Source organism: Protobothrops mucrosquamatus, unplaced genomic scaffold (genome assembly GCF_001527695.2).
Source record: "Protobothrops mucrosquamatus isolate PMUCROS unplaced genomic scaffold, P.Mucros_1.0 scaffold2331, whole genome shotgun sequence".
In the NCBI taxonomy this organism is placed as follows: Eukaryota; Metazoa; Chordata; class Lepidosauria; order Squamata; family Viperidae; genus Protobothrops; species Protobothrops mucrosquamatus.
The window spans coordinates 156,349-180,432 of NW_015388414.1; the positions used below are offsets into that span (position 1 = coordinate 156,349).

The 24,084-nt window shown below is 47.6% G+C and overlaps 1 protein-coding gene across 1 annotated transcript in view; it reads left to right on the forward strand.

The window, feature by feature from the left end:
- Positions 1-23,446, forward strand: part of LOC107295422 (F-actin-capping protein subunit beta-like) — a gene marked incomplete at its 3' end in the record, with an annotated part of 31,689 nt that extends 8,243 nt beyond the window's left edge. Inside the window, exons 2-4 of the mRNA XM_015824737.1 lie at positions 12,259-12,348; positions 20,077-20,198; positions 23,313-23,446. Of these exons, the coding sequence (XP_015680223.1) occupies positions 12,259-12,348; positions 20,077-20,198; positions 23,313-23,446 (346 nt within the window). The remainder of the gene's footprint in view (positions 1-12,258; positions 12,349-20,076; positions 20,199-23,312) is intronic.
- Between the last annotated feature and the right edge of the window lie 638 nt (positions 23,447-24,084).

Sequence of the window (24,084 nt, forward strand, 5' to 3'; positions counted from 1 at the left end):
AAAGCCGCTCAGAGTCATGGACTGAGACGGGCGGCTATAGAAATCCAATAAATAAAATAAAAATTGCTTAGCTTTTAGGCAGAGACGGGAGCTTCGCTGGTCATGTTTAATAACAAGCTTCACGACAAGTTCTAAATTCAAGCTACCATTTGCTTTTGAGAGAGTATGGTGGGGGAAACTTTGGCCCAGCAATTTCCTAGAACAGTGGTGGCGAACCTAGGGCACGGGTGCCAGAGGCGGCACTCAGAGCCCTCTCTGTGGGCACACGCGCGCCCTCGCCCCAGTCCTAGGCCTTCAGCTGGGTTTTATAAAACCTTTTCGCTTTAGGCCTCCACCGCCATGTGCAAAAAAAAAAAAAAAGGTTCAATCAATCAGTCAATTTCAACTTCTTGCGGGGGAAAAAAAAGATCTTGCAAAGTTGGAATTGATTGATTGAACTTTTTAGTCCCACCCAGTCTGCCGTTACCACCGCAGCCACGCCCACCCAATGGGCCACACCCACCCGGCACCCGACGATGCATAAGTGGGTTTTGGGTTGCAGTTTGGGCACTCGGTCTCTAAAAGGTTCGCCATCACTGTCCTAGAAGGAAACGTCATTTTAGGAGACCCTCACAAGCTTGGTGAAAAGACCCTCCGTGCAGGGTCTGCAATACGCTCCTGCGCAGACGCCCCACGAACGAGGAAAGAGGGACCCCCAGCAGCTGCTTTGGCAACCTTTACTTCGTATGTTGTAGCAGGAGGCTTCACAAGCCAGCCATGCAGATGTTGTGTTTGGATGAGGTCACAGAGAGGAGACGCTCCTCCCGGCCCCTTTTTTTAAAAGCAGAGTTTCCTGTGGGAAAACCTCGTTGGCCACGGTTCCGTTTTGCAAGGTGGTACCGATGCTCCTAAGTGAAAGAAGAAAAGTAAAAGGCCTGAAGCTCTTGAGATTTGATCGGCTCACAAGTGTTCATCATTTTTTAATATTTCACATCTCCCCCCCTAAACAGAGTTTTCTGGGCAGCTTTTACAGTTACTGCCATATTGACAACTCTAGACTTAGTCTGTCTTTAAGTGGCCCAGCTTCCTGCCCAGCAGCATCAAGCTGGCAGAGAATATTTCTGAAAATAAAGCCTTTTAAGAAAATAGATTCGACACAATTTCGGTAGAATTGGGCACTTCTCATACTGAAGTCTCTCTCTCTCTCTCTCTTTTTTAATGCCTGCCCTGAGGCCTGTATTGTTTTCCTTCCTTCCTTCCTTCCTTCCTTCCTTCGTATTCGGTCCTTAACATTTTGCAAAAGATAATTCTGCTCTTATTTATCTTGAACACAGTGCTGGGGGCTTCCGTTCTGTAGCCCAGCCGCCCTTCTTTCTTTGAGGCAGAAAATGAACTAAAATGACATTTTACAAGTTTTTGCGGCTAGGTGCTTTTCATTGCCCTTTCTCTCCGGAGTTTTCTCTATGCTCTTCCGAACAAAATCCTCGCGGTGCTTCAAGGAGGCAGCTGCTGAGTTAAAAAGCTGTGTTTTGTTCAAACCATTCTCCTGTGGGGAAGATGCCTCTGGCCGAGAAATAAAACGAGCTAAAATGGGAACTCTTTAAGGGGAGAGGTAAAAGGAGATGTTTCCGTTTGAGCTAATTTACGGCCTTGCTGATTCCTCAAGGATCTTTCTTGCTCTGTGAGAATTCACTTCTAGGCCTGGAATAATCCACATATATGTGGTCTTGGGAGTCTCGGAGGTAGGCCTGTTTTGGGCACGCTCTCAAAATGGCTGGGCTGGAGGTTAACTGAAGGGAGAGGGTGGGGTTTTCCATCAGCCCCTCTCCTACCAAGCACTTGGGGGTAGTAGGCGCATCTTTCTGTTTTCTGACCCTGCCTGCAGGAGATCCCCTGATCCCTTTCATCCCCCTTAACAGATCCCCTTCACCCTTTGGAGCCTGCTTTGCTCCCTGTTCTGATCTGCCTCTTGAAAAATACTGGAAAGCCCAGCGGCTTCCGTGGCAGCTTAATTGACTCTTAACAAGAAAGAAACTCTTTGGGTTCTTTTGATGTGGTGTTTCCGTTCTCCAGGCGGCACAAGCCACCTCTCTCTGGAAAAGGCATCCATGGGGCAGACCTAATAATGCAGGTCGGGGTGCGTGTGACCCTGTTCAAAAGAGGCCCTGAAAAGAAGTGGGTGAGAGAGGACGGGGACAGCCGCCCTGCTATGCCGGAACAAAGGGGACGGGGCAGAGGGGTCTTCCAAGACAAAAAAAAAACCCCACCAGCATCTTTGCAGGAGATGCTTTAATAAATTAAAGATGCTTTATCTTGGCTAACGTTCATAGTTAAACTCGGCACTTCAGTTCTCTCCTCCGGCGGCCCCTCCCCGGAGCGACTGGAATGGCAAACAAAAGATTTATTTTGAACTCTGCTTGTGGGTCTTCGCTCCTGGAGCAAAGATGGGCTGGGTGGAAGGCTGCCAGACCCAAATCAGTCCCAAATGAGGACCAGAAGACCCCCCTGGGCCGGTCTGCAGGGAGCTGTTGCTCTTGGTTTCTCGTTCCGCCGTGGCCTAAATTTTCCTCCTCTCCCCGCGTAAACCTCTTTTAGAACAAGGCAGGGCGTCCCGTTAGGTCGGTTTTGACAGACGAAGCTCCCGATTGGAGGAATGCATAGTAGCAGCCGGTCCTCGTCTTACGGCAGTTCATTTAGTGACTCTTCCGGTCACGTTGCTTTATTTTAAACGAGTTTGCTATTTCCCTTACCTCTCTCTTTTTTTTTTAATGAAATTTTTCACAGTCCAACTGCCCCAATCCACATTCCAGAGATCTCTACAGATCATCCTTGACTTACAACAGTTCATTTAGTGACGGTTGAAAGTTACAGCAGCACTGGGAAAAGTGACCCTTTTTTCACACTTACGACCATTGCGCAGCATCCCGCACGGTCACGTGATCAGAATTCAGATGCTTCGCAACCGACTCGTATTTATGACGATCCCAGCGCCCCGGGGTGACCTTTTGTGACCTTCTGACAAGCAAAGTCAACGGGGAAGCCAGGTTCACTTAACTGTCCCCCTGACTCAGGGGTAGGCCACCTGGGCTCTTTTATGACTCGTGGACTTCAACTCCCAGAATTCCTCAGTCAGCCATTTTGATGAAACTGCGGGCATGGATCCAGACCAGACGTCTTCAAACCTGGCCCTTTTATGACTGGTGGACTTCAACTCCCAGAATTCCTGAGCCAGCCTGGGTCAGCCTGGAAACCTGTTCCTTTCCCCTCAGCATGGCTGGCTCAGGAATTCTGGGAGTTGAAGTCCACCAGTCATAAAAGAGCCACGGTTGCCTACCCCTGCCCTAACTTAATGACTGCAGCGATTCACTTAACAACTGTGGCAAGGAAGGTCGTAAAATTGGATAAAATGTCTCGCTTCACAAATGTCTCACTTAGCCACAGAAATTTTGAGCTCAGTTGTGGTCGTAAGTCAAGGACTACCTGTACACTTAAAAAAAAAGTTAAGAATTGGTAAGCGATTCAGGCTCAAGAGATTAAAAAAAAACAGCTTATGAGTGGGAAGCTTAATTTTTTAAAAAACCTTTTCTCTTGTCTGATGTGACCACCGTATTTAGTATGATACGTTGTCTAATGCAAGGGTCTTCAGACTTGGCCCTGTTAGGACTTGTGGACTTCAACTCCCAGAATTCCTCAGCCAGGCATGCTGGCTGAGGAATTCTGGGAGTTGAAGTCCACAAGCAGGGGTCTTCAAACTTGGCCCTTTTATGACCTGTGGACTTCAACTCCCAGAATTCCTGAGCCAGCATGGGGGAACTATGGCCCCCTCATGACTTGTGGACTTCAACTCCCAGAATTCCTGAGCCAGCATGGCTCAGTTCGGAAACCTCTCCCTTTCCCTCAGCATGGCTGGCTGAGGAATTCTGGGAGTTGAAGTCCACAAGTCATAAAAGGGCCAAGTTTGAAGACTCCTGTTGCAATGAAGTTGGTTCCCAACCTTTCTGGCTCTGCGGACTGGCTTTTGGGGTGGGGGGGAGAGGGGGTGGTTACACACACACACACACACACACACACACACACACACACACACTGCTTACGCAAATACACCTTTGTGCATTCATGCATTCCCTTTCTGCGGCCCCGGGATTGGGGACCCCTGGTCTAAGGTATTAGTCACGAATGTTAGTAATTTTAAATTGCATTTACGATTCAAACGTCATCAAAGAGACACTTATTAGTTCCCCTCTTTTTCTTATTTATGGTCATTTAATTCCCCCCCCCCCTCAGGGGAAGGACAAAAAGGGGATCCTGAAGATCCTGCAGTCTCCCACTTTTAACCCAGACGCTTTGCTTGGAAAAAATGCTGAAGTATATTTAAAAACAAAACAAAACACAACCACGAGCAAAACAAAATATCTTTAACGTTGCTCAGTTCTTGCCTTTTGTCTCTTGACAGTCTGTTACTCCCTCGTCTTAAAGATTGTCATTCCATTTCTGTACTGCCAGGTACTTGGCGCCGAGGAACCGGAAATGCTAATTTTTGACATTTTTTTTTAAAGGATCTTGAACTGGTTTTTGCTGTTGGGCAGGGAAGAAAGAACATTAGCCAGAATGAGGCCATTTGGTGCAAGAACACCCTTTCCTGCTTTTGCCTGGTTCTTAACAAGATCTTCTTTTTATGGACCGTGTAGAAATTTCTCTTGACGTTTCCTGGAATTCAGCCCAGGGTGACAGAACGTAGATCTTTGAAAGGGATGGGTAATATTTCCAGTTGAAGCCCGGTTCCTGAGTTGTAGCAAAATGCCAAAGGAAGCAGCTGATGAGACGATCCTTTCCCTTCTCCCAACCCTCTGAACTTTTCCAGCTGGCCCGGCTGGGGTGGCTGTTCCCACGATCCCCGAGTCAACACCTGACATCACAACTGTAGATCCAGCATGTAGCAAAACAAACCAGGACACAACGGCCCTCTCTTTACTGAAAAGCCCCCCCTCGCCCCCTCCTGGGCTTTGCTGCCAGAGCTGCATATAGAATAGAATAGAATAGAATAAAATAGAATAGAATAGAATATGGAATGGAATAGGAATAGGAATAGAATAGAATAGAATATGGAATGGAATAAAAGTAGAATAGAATAGAATATGGAATGGAATAAGAATAGAATAGAATATGGAATGGAATAGAATATGGAATGGAATAAAAGTAGAGTAGAATAGAATATGGAATGGAATAAGAATAGAATAGAGTTGGAAGGGACCTTGGAGGTCATCTAGTCCAACCCCCTGGTCAGGCAGGAAACCCAATACCCTTTCAGACAAATGGCTGTCCAGTCTCTTCTTAAAAACTTCCAGTGTTGGAGCATCCACCGCTTCTGGAGGCAGGTTGTTCCACTGGTTAATTGTTCTCACTGTCAGGAAGTTTCTCCTTAGTTCTGGATTGCTTCTCTCCTTGATTAGTTTCCATCCGTTGCTTCTTGTCCTGCCTTCAGGGGCTTTGGAGACTAGCTTGACTCCCTCTTCTTTGGGGCAGCCCCTGAAATACTGGAAGACTGCTATCATGTCCCCCCTGGTCCTTCTCTTCCTTAAGACTAGACATACCCAATTCCAGCAACCTTTCCTTGTATGTTTTAGCCTCCAGTCCCCTAATCATCTTTGTTGCTGTTCCCTGCATCTCTGCGGGCGGACTTAAAACAGTATTTTTCTTGGTGGACCGAGAGACAAAGGAATGTTTGTGTGTGTGTGTGTTTTTGTATATATGAGAGAGAGAGAGAGGGGAGGGGAGGAGAGGGGAATTGAAGGGGTCCCAAGTGCCCCCAGTTCAAATCACCGTCATAGCAAAGGTCCTTGATGCTCTGTGATCTTGGCTGATGTTACCTGAGCGCTGACAATGTTAACCTACTTTGGGCCATAAAACGTCTGCAAGGAAACCACCAAGCTCAGAGGGTACCAAGGACCCCCACAGTCCTCCTCCTCCTCCTCTTCCTCTCCACAAATCCCAATTCCCTTCTAACACTGATGATGTTACTTAGTTGGGTCACGAAACATCTGCAGGGAAACCACCAAGCTCAGAGGGCAGCGAGGACCCCTCATTTCAACCCTTGGTGACAAATATCGGTACCTTCACAGAAGATTGGAGTTGTGGGGGGGAAGGGACGGGGCTGTTTCTTAATAAGCAAGCTATGATTGGCACTTGTGCCTCAAGCCACGGCTTTGAACTGGGTTTGCTGGCCTTAATAGGATGCAGGAGGGGAAATTTTCAAAATATACGGATGGGGGAGAGGAGCAACCTCCCCCCTATCGCTCTCCAGGGCCAGAGTGTTCTTTAAACAGGGTTCCTGGTTCATCGCCCGGGCAAATAAGTCTACCGACATGCAGCTTTGTTAACCTTCCCGTTTCTTGGCGGTACGCGGGCGAGCTTTCCACGTCGCAGTGCCACTTCCTTTCCCGATCGATCTCGGCTCAGAGGCTGTTCTTAATTGTCCGAAGCGAAGAAGAGGTGGTGTTGCAGACGGTCTGTTCTGGGGGCGGCTCACATCCCGCCAAATGCCCGATTAAAAATAGTCAGATCTGTGCCAGGGTATCTTCAACCATCTACCGAAGCCTTTTTTCAAAAGCACCAGAAGGCAAGACCAGGAACAACAGATGGAAGCTCCTCCAGGAGAGAAGCAGCCTGGAATGAAGGAGAAACTTCCTAACCGTGAGGACAATTAACCAGTGGAACAACCTGCCTCCAGGAGTTGTGGGTACGCCGTCCCTGGAGGATTTTAAGAAGAGACTGGACAGCCCCCCTGTCTTGAAATCGTTCTAGGACAGGGGTCCTCAACCTTGGCAACTTTAAGACTTGTGGACTTCAACTTCCAGAATTCCTCAGCCAGCAAAGCTGGCTGAGGAATTCTGAAAGTTGAAGTCCACAAGTCTTAAAGTTGCCAAGGTTGAGGACCCCTGTTCTAGGGTCTTCCACTTGAGCAGGGGGCTGGACTAGAAGACCTCCAAGGTCCCTCCCGGCTCTATTCTGACTAAGCTACGAACGCCTGAATCCGTGCAAGCCTTGGAAGCTCCCACAGGCTTTGGGGCCGTCGAAATACAAACTCCTGCTTGGGAGAGGGGTGTGAGCTCTGGGGACCCCCCCTCTCTCCCATGCAGGTATCCCGTGGTCTGTTTGGGGAGCGCTAGTGCCGCCCTGCAGAGGCTCGGTAACCTCTGAAGAATGTCTGCCGAAGCGTTGGCTCCAGACGCGGTGGACGGCTGCCATTTCTGGCTGCTGTGAAACAGGAAATATGGAAACCATTTGCTAATGAGGGACGGTGCCCTGAGCGTTTGTGGTGCCTTACAGTAACAGTACTGCGGGCAGCAGTTCCTCTCTTCTTCTTTTTTTTTTGCATCAATCAGCTGCGCTCTTTTGGGCACCAAAGAGGGTGGGGGGGGGAATTCCAGCCCCGTCTAGGTGTTGCAAAGTCAAACACGAATTGTCTTCTTATATATATATATATATATATATATATAATTAAAAACAGATGAATGATCCCTGGGCATATCCATAGTAAAACAATAAAAGTGAACACCAGGGAAAGTTAAAATCATTAAAAGTTTTAATAAAACATTAAAATTTTTAAAAAGATTTTAAAATGCTATAACAGACCTAGCTTTCGTTGGAATCTACCAACATCATTACTTCTTCTGCTTACTTTCATGAGAAACCCATGAGAAAATAAGCAGAAGTAAGGAGAAGCCGGATGATGTAAGTGAGGGCAGGATGCCTCCGACTTCTCTCGCTGCAGGATTGACACCCATGAGAAAGTAAGGAGAAGTAAGGAGAAGCCGAACAGGACGGATACAACGTTTGATCGGCTGGGACCAATTACTAGATCCAGGAGTCGCGCGCAGGCATTGGCTGGTGTATAAAAGTATTTTCTCCCATTGAGTTATTTGTGCCCTGATGATGTTGGTAGATTCCAACGAAAGCTAGGTCTGTTATAGCATTTTAAAATCTTTTTAAAAAATTTAATATATATATAAGATATATATATATCTTTGTAATATTTTATCAGTACGTTCTGGCTTTGGCTTGGAGTCAGGTTGTGGAGGAAGAGCAAAAGCACTGAGGAAGCCCCACACCCAAGCAGGGCCCACCACTCTCTCTCCTCAGTCTTTGTTGAGGCAACAGGAAGGTTTGGTTGCTGGGAGGGGGGACGGGGGAGGACTGCTCGATGCTGAACTGCAAGATTGTGGAGGGGGGGTCTTCTGGGAACAGCTGTCCCCGATCCATCATCATCATCATAAAGTTGGAAGGGTCCTTGGAGGTCATCTAGTCCAACCCCCTGCTCAGGCAGGAAACCTTATACCATTTCGGACAAATGGCTGTCCAGTCTCTTCTTAAAAACTTCCAGTGTTGGCGCATTCACCGCTTCTGGAGGCAGGTTGTTCCACTGGTTAATTGTTCCAACTGTCAGGAAGTTTCTCCTTAGTTCCAGGTTGCTTCTCTCCTTGGTTAGTTTCCATCTGTTGCTTCTTGTCCTGCCTTCGGGCGCTTTGGAGAATAGCTTGACTCCCTCTTCTTTGGGTCAGCCCCTGAGATACTGGAACACGGCTATCATGTCCCCCCTCGTCCTTCTCTTCATTAAACTGGACATACCCAATTCCAGCAACCATTCCTTATCAGTCCCCTAATCATCTTTGTTGCTCTTCTCTTCTCAACATCTTTTTTACATCATGATCAAAACTGGATGCAATATTCCAAGTGTGGTCTTACCAAGGCCTTGTAAACTGATATTAATACTTCACGTAATCTTGATTCTATCCCTCTGTTAAAGCAGCCCAGCACTGTGTTGGCTTTTTTGGTAGCTGCAGCACACGGCTGGCTCATATCTAAGTGATTGTCCACTAGGACTCCGAGGTCCCTCTCACAGTTACTACTATTGAGCAAGGTACCACCTACACTATACCTGTACATTTGGTTTTTCTTGCCTAAATGTAGAACCTTACTTTTTCCACCATTGAATTTCATTTTGTTAGATAGCGCCCAGTGTTCAAGTCTGTCCAGATCCTCCTGTATCCTAAGCCTGTCTTCTGGAGTGTTGGCTATTCCTGCCAGCTTGGTGTCGTCTGCAAATTTGATGAATTCCCCATCTATCCCCTTGTCCAAATCGTTGATGAAGATGTTGAAGAGCACTGGGCCTAGAACAGAGCCCTGGGGCACCCCACTACACACTTCCCTCTATGTAGATGCGGTTCCATTGAGGACCACACGCTGAGTACGGCCGGTCAGCCAGCTATGGATCCATCTGGTGGTGATGCTGTCTACCCCACATTTTTCTATCTTATCAAGTAGTAGGTTGTGATCTACTTTATCAAATGCCTTACTGAAGTCCAAGTAAATTATATCCACAGCATTCTTCTGGTCCACTAATTTTAACACTTGGTCAAAGAATGCAATAAGATTTGTCTGGGATGATCTGTTTTTGACAAACCCATGTTGGCTTTTAGTAGTGATTAATTGTTTGCCTCTAGGTGTTTGCTGATTCGTTGTTTGATTATCTTTTCCAGAATCTTCCCAGGTATTGAGGTCAGGCTGATAGGTCTGTAGTTTCCTGGATCTATTTTTTCCCCTTTTTTGAAGATGGGAACTACACCAGCTCTTTTCCAGTCCTCTGGTAGTTCCCCAGTGCTCCAGGATCTTTGAAAAATACAGTTCAGTGGTTCAGAGATCTACCAGTTCCTTGAGAACCTTGGGGTGTAATCCATCTAGTCCTAGTGATTTGAACTCGTCTAGGCTGGACAGGTGCTCACTTACCATTTTCTTGCCTATCTTAACTTGTGTTTCTAATCTGTTTTTTATGGCACTTGTTTTGATAGGTTGGACAAAAACGAGTTAAATAGTTCTGCTTTCGCCCTGTTGCTTGTCACCTTCTTGCCACTTTCCCCCACTAATGGACCAATCATTTCCTTAACTTTTTTCTTATTTTTTACATGTTGAAAGAAGCTTTTTTTTGTTATTTTTGACTTTGGTTGTAAGCTTTAGTTCATTTTGAGCCTTAGCTTTACTCACTTCATCTTTGCAGGCTCGGGCTATTTGCTGATATTCTGACTTAGTTATGTGCCCCTCTTTCCACTTTTTATATTTGTCCTTTTTATCTTTCAATTTATCAGAGAGTTCTTTATGCAGCCATGCTTGTTTATTTTGAGAGCTGTTATTTTTCTTCTTTGTTGGTATTGTGCTAGACTGGGCTTTCATTATCTCACTTTTCAAAATTTCCCAAGCTTCTTGAGTAATTTTCCCTTTGAGGATTCTCATCCATGGAATCCTTCCCAAGCCCTCTCTAAGTTTATTGAAATTAGGTCTCTTAAAGTCCAAGACTCTAGTTTGATTGTGTTCTATTGCTTGTGCTTCCATAATGTTGAATCCCGTATTGCATGATCACTTCCCCCCAAGGTTTCTGTGGCTTCAACACCTTCTATCATTTCATCTCTGTTAGTGAGGATTAGATCCAATATGGCTAATCCCCTAGTTCCCTTCTCTACTTTTGGGGAGACAAAGTTGTCTGCTAGGTTTGTCAGGAATCTGTTTGATCTTCCACTTGGTGCAGTGTTTGTCTTCCAGTTGATGTCAGGGTAATTAAAGTCCCCCATTACTATTGTGATGTGCTTGGTACATACCTTAGTTAGCTGACTAGCAAAAAGTTTATCTATTTCCTCTGTTTGGTTTGGCGGCCTGTAGCATACACCTATGGCAATGTCATTTCCCCCCCCCCTTTTATATTCACCCAAATGCATTCAAGACAGTTTTCATCATTGTTGTGCTCTATTTCTGTAGAGATGTAGTTATTTCTTATAGAGAGAGCAACTCCACCTCCTCTTTTGTTTGGTCTGTTTCTTTTAAATAATTTAAATCCCTCTAGCTATGTGTTCCATTTGTGGGTTTCATCCCACCAAGTTTCCATAATGGCAACAATATCATATCTGCTCTCATTAACCTGAATTTCTAGTTCACCCTGTTTATTGCTCATACTCTGTGCATTGGTGTATGGACATTTGAGTCCTTTATGACTGACCCTGTGTTTACTTTCTACATAACCTGTGTGGTGCCTGAGTTTCCCCTATTTTCTTACCACCTGTTTGGTTAATGCACTTTGTGGGGCACTCGCTATTAAAAGCTTGATTTTGCTTGACAGCACGCTTGATCTTCTTGTCCACACACACATCTATGTTACATGCACTGATAGCCCTATAATTTTTAGATTGCCGGGGACAGGGATGTTCTGTATCAATTAACTCACTGTCCCCGTTGTCTACTCCTTTCCTATCGCATCCCAATTTAGAAAAGGCTTGGATAAAAAGTTGTCTGTTTCTTTTGACTGGTGAAATTGCTTCCACTCTGGCTCACTTAATGGGGATCTACTGTGCTTCACTTGGTTGGCCCTGTGTTTTCTTTTGCACTTTTTTTGGGGGGGGGGTGATGCTGCAGCTCCCTCTTTCTTTTGTGGCCTGGGAATGTATAGTTGAGTGTGTTGAACCTAGGCGCTCCTAATTTCAGTGGTACTCCATATCCCATCCTATTTTCTTACCACCTGTTTCGTTAGTGCGCTTTGTGCAGCACTCGCTGTTAAAAGCTTGATTTTGCTTGACAGCGCGGTTGATCTTCTTGTCCATACACACATCTGTGTTACATGCACTGATAGCCCTATAATTTTTAGATTGCCGGGGACAGGGATGTTCTGTGTCAATTAACTCACTGTCCCCGTTGTTTAGTTTAAATATTCCTCCAGAGAATCTGTGAATTTATTGCCGAGTAACTCAGTCCCTTTCTTGGATGGATGCAAACCGTCTCTTTTGTACATTTTTTCATTGGACCAGCTGCTGATATCGTGACTAATATAACCAAAGCCTTCCCCTTTACACCACTCCTTTAACCACATATAGAATTGTGCTATGCGCTGGCCTTTTCCATTTTGCTCCTTATACACTGGTAAAACCTCGGAAAAAGTAAGCCTACAGCCTATCCTGCTAAGTTCCTGCCCATATGCACTGGTTGAATCGCCACTTGGCAGAGAGCTTGGCCACCGTTGACCCCCATCCTAGGACGGATGGACTTTGTCATCCGGGTGCCCAAAGGGGGCACGCCATATTGCCAGAATCCTGGCTTCTCGCACTCAAGACCCCCATCTCCACCCCAGCATCTGTCTGATGGCTGATTATGAGATCGGTCCTTAAGTTCGATTTTTATGTTTCCTAAATTTGTTGTACGTCAACTTACTTTCCTTTTTGTCTTTTCTTTACCTCCCCCCCCCAGAGTGAACAGCAGCTGGACTGTGCCTTGGATTTGATGAGGCGTCTTCCTCCCCAGCAGATCGAGAAAAACCTCAGTGACCTGATTGATCTGGTGAGTAGGCCTATGGGGCCCTTTCCGTGTTCTGCAGAAGTTGCTGGAGGTCCAGTAGATTCAACAGATGCCCCCGGAGCAGGGGTCTTTCAAACGTGGGCCACTTTGAAGACCCTTGCCCCAGAGCCTCCCCACCGCTTTAAAACTGTCGTTCTACTTGAGAGTGGCTTGTCTGGCCCTGCTTGGGTTGGAGAACGAGGTTGGGTTTTTTGGAGTGTGTGTGTGTCTTGGCTCTGTTTGTTTAGATTTCATACCCCTGGGGGCTCTGTCCTCCAGGAGAATTCAAAATCCCGTGGGGACCCCCATTTGAGTGAGCCACATTTGAGGTGGCGGTCCAAAGCCTCACCTACAACAGCACACAAAGCCCACCTTGGACTAGATGACCTCCAAGATCCCTTCCAACTATTACTACTACTACTACTACTACTACTACTAGTAGTAGTAGTACTACTACTTCTTCTCCTCCTGCTCCTGCTCCTTCTTCTTCTTCTTCTCCTCCTCCTCCTCCTCCTGCTCCTTCTCCTCCTCCTCCTCCTCCTCCTCCTCCTCCTCTTCTTCTTCTTCTTCTTCTTCTTCTTCTTCTTCTTCTTCTTCTTCTTCTTCTTCTTCTTCTCCTTCTCCTTCTCCTTCTCCTTCTCCTCCTCCTCCTCCTCCTCCTCCTCCTCTTCCTCTTCCTCCTCCTCCTTCATTATTATTATTTTGTGCTTAACTAAAGACAAAGAGCAAGAGGTGCACAATTCATTGCTCTGTGTTTCTTTAGCCCTGCTGGTTTTTGCAACGTCCGTTTTAACCCGTCTGAGCGACGCCACCACCAGGGCCGGCCGTGCATCTCTCCGCTCTTCCCAATTTCAGGAAGGCTGCTGCGGTTGTCCAGCAAAAAAAAAGCCCCCCCTCCCTCCCACAGAGTCCTTTAGCCAGGACCCTAAAGGTCAGGCTTTATGCCTGCTGGGGTCCTTGGTCTCCGGAGTCCTTGGGGGCAGCTGTGGATGGCCTTGCCAGATGTGATTTGTGCTGACCGGGGAGAAGGCCTAACTTGAACGTGAAATGCAAGGGCAGGTCAAAGGAGGCGGGTGGGGTCCTTTCTGGGTCAGCGCCCCTTCCCCAAACCCCAGGTGGATGGCCATCCTCGCTCATTAGCCCAGCCGTTCGTCTCTATGGCTTTCACGGGCTGCTGCGTTTGTAATTAGAGTTCATTAGCGCTCCTGTCAGTCAAGGGTCTCTCCCAAGCCCTGCCTGAGGACCGTGCCTGCCGCACGGTCTCCCCAACTGGGAGAGGAGCCCTAAGGAGTGCTGAGCAGGCAGCTCGGTGTCATGGGGCAGTGGAGGAATTTAGAAAGTGCGCTGTGCACCGCGGGACCTTTAGAGAGATGGCTAAAACTCCAGGCCATTTTGTCCTGGCCGTTCAGATTCACACGCACGCAGAATTTATTGCTATACGTGTGTGTGTGTGTGTGGGTTAACAAGACAGCGTTGCAATTTGGCTGTGGTTTGCGTAAATAAGAAGAAGGAAAAAGACAGGAAGCTGAGGACCCGGCTCGGAAGCGTTCAGGACTTGCGTCTGTGTGCAGGCCACCCGTTTTTCTCCCCTGCAGCCGAGGAACCCTTGGCTGTGGGTCTTGCCTGAGTCACTGCTCCACCACTTGGTCCCGAGGAAGAGTCTTGCAGATCCTCCCGGTTGTACTTCTCTAAAACCCAGCCTTGTAAACCCTCACCCTAACCCTGGTTGCACGTGTTCCATGCTTCAGCGCAGTGTTTCTCAACCTTGACAATTTTAAGGCGTGTGGACTTCAATTCCCAGAATTCCACAGCCAGCATAGCTGGCTGTGGAATTCTGGGAGTTGAAGTCCACACGCCTTAAAATTGTCAAGGTTGAGAAACACTGCTTCAGCGCCTCAACGGTCAGCTAGCAGATTTCAAAACGAAGGCCTTGCTGGATCTGGTCTCCTTTTCTGAGTGACTTTCTGAATGGGGGCACTTGCTGGGTCTCCCATCCTGCAGCGACCGCGGGGGGGGGGGTGTGTCCCCAAATTTGGGGGTCCTTGGCCTGAAAGGAGGAATGTTGGCTTTGGCCAAAACTAAGTTCATCTCCTTCAACCCAAGCCAGTTTTCCACGTAAAACGAACAGCCTCAGATTACCATCAAGCCATTAATCTTAGGACCTCTGAGTACAAATGCACCCAGACAGGCTGAGCTAAGCATTGGAACAGAAGCCACCTTTTTAAAAATAATAATAATAATAATAATGGAGCTGGACAGCTTCCCCGAGACCGTTCCACTAGATCTTCTTGGATCAGCCTCTGAATCCCTCCCTCACAGCTGGTCAAACGAAGCACATATTTTTACAGTCGGTTGCAAGCAGCGAGCAGGAAAGAATGCAGCCCGTTCGCCCTTTGCATTTGTGGCAGAAAGGTGAAGACTGGGTTAAACACCAAACTGTTGTTGCAGTTACGGGGTTAAGGGCCCCGTTTCCCAGATAACCCTTTAATTTGCTGATGGTTCTGTTCAGTCCAAGTGAGGACTGAGCATTCGGAACGGACGTCAGGAGGCCGTCACAGAAGATCAGACAGATCTACTCTGCCACTTGAAGTGTTAATACCACTTTACAAGGCCTTGGGAAGGCCACACTTGGAATCCTGCATCCAGTTTTGGTCACCACGATGTAAAAAAGATGTTGAGACTCTAGAAAGAGTGCAGAGAAGAGCAACAAAGATGATCAGGGGACTAGAGGCTAAAACATACAAGGAACGGTTGCTGGAATTGGGGATGTCTAGTTTAACGAAGAGAAGGACGAGGGGGGACATGATAAGCAGTCTTCCAATATCTCAGGGGCTGCCCCAAAGAAGAGGGAGTCAAGCTATTCTCCAAAGCACTTGACGGCAGGACAAGAAGCAATGGATGGAAACTAATCAAGGAGAGAAGCAACCTAGAATTAAGGAGAAACTTCCTGACAGTTAGAACAATTAACCAGTGGAACAACCTGCCTCCAGAAGCGGTGAATGCTCCAACACTGGAAGTTTTGAAGAAGAGACTGGACAGCCATTTGTCTGAAATGGTGTATAGGGTTTCCTGCCTGAGCAGGGGGTTGGACTAGATGTCCTTCAAGGTCCCTTCCAACTTTATATTATTATTGTTGTTGTTGTTGTTGTCAACGGAGGATGGAAAAGCCCTTTTCCACGAGCGTCTGAATTTTCATCCTGCCAGGCATAATTCTGCCTTTCTCACCTTGGGGTCTTTTCTTCCTAAAGGGGGGGCTTCAGAAACTTCCCATTCAACCCTCTTAAAGGCTCTCAGGCGTTAACAGGTGGCTTGTTCACTTTTAAGGTGCGACACATCCGGAGAGACCTGAGTTACAGGAGACCCCTCCCCACAACCTCGGTTATCGACCCAAATTCCATTCCCTGGGCTTTCGTGTTCTGACGTTTTCTCTCCAGGATCCGTGTTGGGGCACGGGGACTGCATTGCCCAAAGCCGGATCCCGGAAGCACCCCTCAAATCTCCCCCCCGGAGCCCTGAAAAGGGACAAGTTCCCATGGCTGGCTGTTGTCCCCCAAGACCTGGTTTGACACACACACACACACACACACACACACACACACACACACACACACATCCCCTCTCGATCCTGCCAGTTGCATGAATATGAACTCATCCGACTGGCCTTTGGAGCAGGAAGCGAAGGCTCGGCCAGCTGCTCGGGAAAGGTGTTGGGTTTCTGACTGTACACAGGTGGCCGCTTGTCTCGCTGGCTGGAAAGATGGCCCGGTTTTTAATTAAAACTCTGTCCTTGTACCTGGTTCATTAACTTCAGCTAGCCTAGCGTGGCCGGGGGGGACAAAGAGACTCTTGTTAGGCATCGCAGGCTCTGGGTTTTTTTTTCCTTTTCTTTTCTTTTCCTCCAATTTGTCTTCCGTTTTGTCTCTGCCTGATCTCCCTTCAGCGCGTAGCCATTCTTTTGCAGGGCCATCCCAAATAGTGGCCTCATTCATCCCCAGAAAGCCGGGTCTTTACAGGAAGCTGGTCTCCGGTGTTGGGGTGGTCTGAGGCCAGGGTGGGCCTTCCCCACCTGTAGGGTTCATGGGATCCATCCGTAAGGCAGGATAACCACCCACAAGATATCTTTGCAATGTGGACCCTCTTGGCCAGGGGTCTTCAAACATGGCCAATTTAAGACTTGTCGACTTCTACTCCCAGAATTCCTCAGCCAGGCACGCTGGCTGAGGAATTCTGGGAGTTGAAGTCCACAAGTCATAAAAGGGCCAAGTTGGAAGACCCCCGAGCTAGAACATAAAGAGTTGGAAGGGACATCTTGGAGGTCATCTAGCCCAACCCCCTGCTCAAGCAGGAGAGTCTATACCAGGGGTCTTCAAACTTGGCCCTTTTATGACTTGTGGACTTCAACTCCCAGAATTCCCCAGCCAGGCATACTGGCTGAGGAATTCTGGGAGTTGAAGTCCACAACCAGGGGTCTTCAAACTTGGCCCTTTTATGACTTGTGGACTTCAATTCCCAGAATTCCTCGGCCAGCCAGCCTGGGAGTTGAAGTTCACAAGTCATAAAAGGGCCAAGTTTGAAGACCCCTGCTCTTGGCCCTTTGATGACCACTTCAGTCAGCACAATATTAATAGGAATGCCTCAGACCAGCAAAGCGTAAGTGTAATAAGTAGTTCGTCCTCAAGCAACTTTTTCACCTGTTTCCCCCCAAAAAAGCTGGCGGTGAGGAAGAGAACCTTTTAAAGGGATCTCCTTGGCTTTAAGGCAGGGGTCTTCGAACTTGGCCAATTTAAGACTTGTGGACTTCCACTCCCAGAATTCCTCAGCCAGGCACGCTGGCTGAGGAATTCTGGGAGTTGAAGTCCACCAGTCTTAAATTGGCCTAGTTTGAAGATCCCTACTTTAAGGGAATAACATGGAGACACCATGAAGCTTCCTTGGTTTTAGGTGACGCTCACGTGGGAATGTGGCTTTTGACCACGTCTCCTAGTTGTTCAAACGTACCAGCCTTGTCTACTCAAACTGTTGACTTCTCTGCGAAGTTGTAGACAGAGGGAACCGTTACCCATCATCATGGTTTTTTTTATTATTATTATTCTTAAAGAAAGGCCCAAATATTAGATTTAGGATTTTTTTTTCCGTCCGAAATTAGTGTTTAGTTCAGCGGTCTTCAAACTAGGCCCTTTTATGACTTGTGGATTTCAACTCCCAGAATTCCTCAGCCAGGCACGTGTGCCTGGCTGAGGAATTCTGAGAGTTGAAGTCCACAAGTCATAAAAGGGCCAAGTTTGAAGACCCCTGGTTTAGTTAATGCATCTCTTTGCAAGTATGTGTGAGTGTATGTGAAAGAGAGGTTAGCTGAATAATAGGCTAAATTTTAGAGTTAGTAGCTCAAGGCTTACCTATAAATGACTTGCCTTTCACTCTTTCAGCTGTGCGTATGTATTTTCAGCAATATCACCTCTCTTTTTTTTAAAAAAAAAGAAAGAACAGGTAATCCCCCCCCCCTTTAACTAGCAATGGTTGGCAGATTGCCCAGAGAGCTTATTAAACTCCACCCTGATCCTGAGCTAGTGGAAAAAATTAAGCTGCCATTCACGGTCAGCTTATTCTCTTAGCAGTTCTTAGGTTTCCATTATAAATATTTACCATTTTTTAAAGGTTCTTGCCCCCTCCCCTTCCAGGAATTGCTTTACAGCAAGTTTTGGCAAGGAGCAGACGCTGTAAGACACATCTGCAAACATGCCTACAGTGGAGCTGTGCAAGACCACACGAGTGGCCCCCTTTATTGGGACAGGAGTTGCGTTTGCCCCTTGTCTGTGCACGTCCCAAAGGCAACTGGACGTTCTTGGTTGTTGTTTTTTTTCTTTCTTTCTTGAAAACGTTTCCCTTCCCATCCCAAGAAGCTTCTCCAGTTCTCCAAAAGCCCAAGAAAGTCCAGTGGCCTGTTGGAAAAGCACCTTTGGGACAACCATGATCTGGATGACGGACAATCTCCATGGACACAACAGGGTGTGGTTGTGCAGAAGAGAAATGCAGGGTGTGCCAATAACTGCATCGGCCTTTTCAGACTTAAAACCGTATTCTTCCCTTCAGATATTGAGAAGGCCACTGAATTGGGCCACTGGACTTTCTTTGTGTTTGTCTCTTCCTGGTTTTGCAGAAAAAGTTCTATTTCCTTATTTCTTCTTCTTCTTCTTGTGCCATATCCGTTATCGGATGTTGGCGATCCTGTTTTTATCAGCAGCTGAGTTTTGTCCAAACCGGTCCCTTAGATTGCCTTATTTGGGGACCTCTTATGCTGATGGAGGATGCCTGGTATTTTTTGGACTGGGTTATTATTATTTTTTTAAAGGTAGCATTTTATACGCGAGATAGCAGAAGGAACATCTAATCCTGAGCTAAACTGTCAGAGATCAGAATGAAGGGTAATACCAGCGAAAAGGTTGAATAGATCTGTTCTCCTTGGTGGGAAAGTTTTATGAACGTGTTTGTGAACTAAAAGCCAGAGGGAGAGAGAGAGAGGAAAAAAATGGCATCGCTTGGCTGTCTTTTATGGAAAAATTGCCCTTTGCTCGTCTCTCTCTTAAAAGGAAACACGTTTTATCTGCCTTCCCGTCATCCGAGATCAAAGCCAAACCTGAAACCCAGTTTAGATAAGAGCCGTCCAGAATGGTAGCGCTAACCTCATCAAAAGGCCAGCCCTGTCTACAGCGAGACGCTCCCAGGGGTGGGGTGGGGTGGGGGGGTTACCAAACCAGACCGTTCTTCCCCCAACAGGTTTTTGGGAGGCTGACACCGTGGCGGTGAGACTGCTTGTCTTCAAATACATTCATGGTTGGAGAAGATGACTGAAAAAACAAATAAGACTTTAAACCAGAATTGTTTCGGCTAGGAATAATAGGAGCCAACTACGAGAAGGAGAGCAGATATCTAATATTATATGTATTAACAGCAGCAAGAATTGTATTTGCCCAATATTGGAAAAACGAAAACTTACCAACTGAAGAAGTACTAATTAAAAGAAATTCCAGAGTGCGCAGAAATGGATAGACTGACTTTAGAGATTAAAGAGAAAGAAAGTTCAGTTTACTTTAGAACAGTGTTTCTCAAGCTTGACAATTTTAAGGCATGTGGGAGTTGAAGTCCACACGCCTTAAAATTGTCAAGCTTGAGAACCACTGCTTTAGAACATGGGATAATTTTTATCAATGGCTAGAAAAACGGTTTAGAGAGAAAGGAAGGTGATATGTAATTTTGAATGCATACTAGCAAGAAGGAATGACATGGAGTCATTAACTAATATTGCCTAAGAAAATTAACCATATTCATTATTATCACTTATTACTATAACTATTATTGTTTAAATATGTACCCAGACAATATGCTGTTTGCTAAATATTGAAAATGTTACCAGGGAAACCCCAACCCTGACCCTGACCCCAACCCTAACCTAGACCCCAATCCCAACCCTAACCCCATTCTGCCCTTAACCCCACAAAAACTAATACATTTTTTCAAAAAAACAAAACAAAACCACACTAGGAGGGGAGTGGGATTTCTGAGGAAGGTCTGAACGGAGAAAGGGGGGAGGGCTCTGCAGATCTTCTGCGCTGCTTTTGCTGGATGGGCCCAAGGTGGTGGAGGTAAGCTCAGCCTGAGAGCCACGTATGAGGAAGCCCAGAGTCCTGACACCGGTCACCCATTCCCTGTCTCCCCTTCCCACTCCTTCCTTAGGTTCCCAGCCTTTGTGAAGACCTCCTGTCCTCCGTGGACCAGCCTCTGAAGATCGCTCGCGATAAGGTGGTGGGCAAGGACTATCTCCTCTGCGATTACAACCGGGATGGCGATTCCTACAGGTAAGGAAGGCTCAGGCTTCCTTTCTCTCCACAGGACACGGCTAGCCTGCTCCTCTGAGTTTGGGGCAAGTACAGATAGCCCTCGGCTTACAACAGTACATTTAGCGACCGGAGTTACGGTCGTTTTTCACCCTGATGACCGTGGCAGCATCCCCGTGGTCACGTGATCCAAGTTCAGACGCTTGGCAGCTGACTCCTATTTATGACGGTATTGCGGTGGCCCGGGCTCACGGGATTCCCCTTTTGCGTCCTTCCAAGTCAGTGAGGACGCGATTCGCTTCACAGCCGTGGCCAGAAGAGTCATGAAATGGGGCAAAACTCACTGAGTGAGCGTTTCGCTTGGCAGCATAAAATTGGGGCTCAGTCGTGGCTGTAACTTGAGGGGCTACCCATTAGCTGATGGGTTTGCGCTCTCGAAGGTCGTGCCACACCAGGAGGACTTCTGCCTGAAGGCAGGTGGACCCACAGTTAGAATAGAATAGAATAGAATAGAATAGAATAGAATAGAATAGAATAGAATAGAATAGAGCTGGAAGGGACCTTGGAGGTCTTCTAGTCCAGCCCCCTGCTTAAGCAGGAGAAACTGTACCATTTCAGACAAGTGACTGTATAGTCTCTTCTTAAAAACCTCCAGTGATGGAGCGCCCACGATTTCTGAAGGCAACTTCTGTTCCACTGGTTAATTGTCCTCACTGCCAGGAAGTTTCTCCTTAATTCCAGGTTGCTTCTCTCCTTGGTCAGTTTCCAGTCATTGTTTCTCATCCTTCCCTCTGGTGCTTTGGAGAATAATTTGACCCCCTCTTCTTTGTGGCAGCCCCTCAAATACTGGAAGACTGCTATCACGTCACTTCTGTTTCTTCATTTCTGTAGACTAGTCCAGGGGTAGGCAACCTTGGCTCTTTTATGACTTGTGGACTTCAACTCCCAGAATTCCTGAGCCAGCAGCTGTTCTTCATGGAGGGAGGGGTTGCTTGGGGAAAATTGAAAGTAGAAGCAGCATTGAGATACCGCTGCAAGGTCACCCAGCTGTCATTTGCTGCAAGCTGAATGACACACACACACACACACACACACACACACACACACACACACACACACACACACACACACACACACACACACACACACACACACACACACACACACACGTTGCTAACCGAAGGGTTCACAGATGTAGCAGCCTGTAGGAGTTTTCTGGAGATGAGAGGCCCTTAAATATCTACTCCCAGTAGTACAGGTATTCCTTGACCATCCAGCCCAAAATTTCTGTTGTTAAGCAAGGGAGCCATTGAGCGGCTTTTGCCCCGTTTTACGACCTTCCTCCCGTTGTTAAGGGAATCACTGCCTTTGCTAAGCTAATAACACGGTTGTTAAGTGGATTATCAGAGAGTTGCAAAACAGTCATGTGACCCCCCGGGGGGGGACTCTGTGACCGTCATAAACACGAGTCGGTGGCCAAGCGTCCGAATTTCGCTCACGTGACCACGGGGACGCTGCAACGGTTGTCAGTGTGAAAAAATGGTTGCAAGGTCACATCCAATAAGTTGGTAACCTCTCCTCCTCACCCATGTGCCAGACAGGCCCTGCTCACCTCCACAAGGCCTGTTTGTGGGAGACACATCTGGGAAATGTCAGCAGCTGCAGCCTCTGGAGGAGGAAAGCCAGCCCCCTCCTATAACCTCCTCGCCTTTAATCACCTTCCCAGAACACTTCTGCAGTTGTGTGTGTGTGTGTGTGTTGCTTCCAAGAGGCTGCGTGACTTTTCTGCAACAAGACACCGAAGAGAGACGGGGGACCAGCTCCAGGTCCTCTCCTCCCACGGGGGCTCCCCCATCTGCCTTTCCTCAGAGCACCCTCTCCCCGAAACGTGTCTTGAGCACTTGCTTGCTATAAAGGCACTTTTTGGGGTAACGGTGTGGATTTCTGGTGGATAAAGTTAACTGCCTCCGCCAGCGTTCTTCTTATCCTTTTTACGATCTGTGTGTGTGTTTTCTGCAGGCCAGGAAAGGGCTGTGTAGCTCTGGCATTCCACGCTGGGCGTTTTGTGTGTTTGCTAGCTGCACATCTCTACTTGGTTAAAGGAGATGGGATAACGGGGGACACAAGCCGACACTTGTCCGCGCTTCCCCGTGCCCAGATACAAGCGGCCGTTCTTAACTCACAGTAAAAGAATGAACTCTGTCCCTTAAAAAGCGCTTCAATAATATCATTAAAAGCCCAAGCACAGGCAGCTAATTGAAAGCAGCAACTGGCAGCTTGGTTAAAAAAGAAATAATAATTCCAGGCCTAACACGGTCTCTCTCTCTTTTAAAAGAGCCACCGAGCAACAATGGGGCCATCGACCTCCCTCATGCTGACGGCACATGGAAGAGGATTTGATGGGGAATTTTTTCCCCCCTATTTGCCCTTCGTTCCTTCCCTACATCAGAAATGGGTCTGGCTTCCCAGGACTGAATTTAAGGGGAGAAGCGTCCAAAGAGGGGCTGAATGGGGCGTGGGAGGTTTCCTCTCCCTTCTCCTCCCCTCTTGGCTGGCTGGCTTTAATGCAGTTGAAATGGTTTTCTTCCCATCCAATTACAACACACACACACACACACACACACACACACACACAGAGCCCAGCCCATGCCCCTTCCTCCTCCTCCTGCACACGTAGGCCAGACCATAGACCCCTGCCCAAGTAGGAATTCAGATTCTGGCATGATGTCATGGTTCCGACTCATTAAACGCTTCAAAGAACTTTCAGGCATGTTTATCCTAAAGCCTTTATTAAAAGTGTTATAAATTAACGGCAATCATGGAGGTTTGTGCCAGAATCTGAATTCCTCTTGCTGGCATCTTAACTTTTCTTGCTAACACCCCCCCCTCCCTTATCTTGCAGTCACAGGTCACATCTTCCAATTAGCCCTCCCTTTTCTCTGTCATCTGCATTAACCCTAAAAATACCAGACAGTTCTGCAGATTTTGTCAAAGCAAGAATATTCAATATTAGCAGCGTTGACATCTGCGCTGTGTCTGTTCTCTGTGCCACTGCAACATCGGGAGGCGGGGGGGGGACTCTTTTGATGTGGGATGAAAATCATAGTTTTTTTCCCCCCTCCCCTCCTTCTATAGGTCACCCTGGAGTAACAAGTACGACCCGCCGTTGGAAGACGGCGCCATGCCTTCGGCTCGCCTGCGCAAACTCGAAGTGGAGGCCAACAACGCCTTTGACCAGTACAGAGACTTGTACGTTGAACCCTTCTCTGGTGGGGAACCGGGGGGGGGAGTGGCTGGCAAAGGGGGGGGGGTCCAAGGTAAGGAGTGACCCCCTGTCCATTCCCTGAAGGCAGGGGCTTTTCCCCACAAAGAGACCTCCCCTTCCTTACTACGCCTGCTTATTTTCACCGCTCGCCGCACCGGAAGCTCGTGCGGATCTTTCTGCAGAGGGAGCTCAGCCTTTCCTGGGGGGGCGGCCATCCCAGCCCTCCCCTCCCTTCCCCTCCCCACTTATGGCCTTGCAGATGAACCGAGCCAAAATCTAAGGCCCAGGTCTTAAGTTACAGGGAAGGACCTGCTGCCACAGGTTTGGAATGCCTCTGAAGAATAAGCCGCCTTCTCCAGCAGCTGCGACGGGAGGCCATCAGATTTAATCCCCCCCTTTGGCAACCCACCTTGGAGGGAGGGTCTTTCTTTAAAATGGAGTTGGGGGGGGGCAGAGGCCCTTTCCCGAAGCTGTTTGCCTCCTTGTCTGGTGGGTGGGGGGGAACTGAATATGGTCAGGACTTAGCTGGGGGTTTGTAGCTGTGCCTGTATCAGGTGGCGCCCCCCCCTCTTTAAAGCCCAGTTTATCCTTGAGCTACGACTACAGTTGGGCCCGAGGTTTCCGTTGCTAAGCGAGAAATTT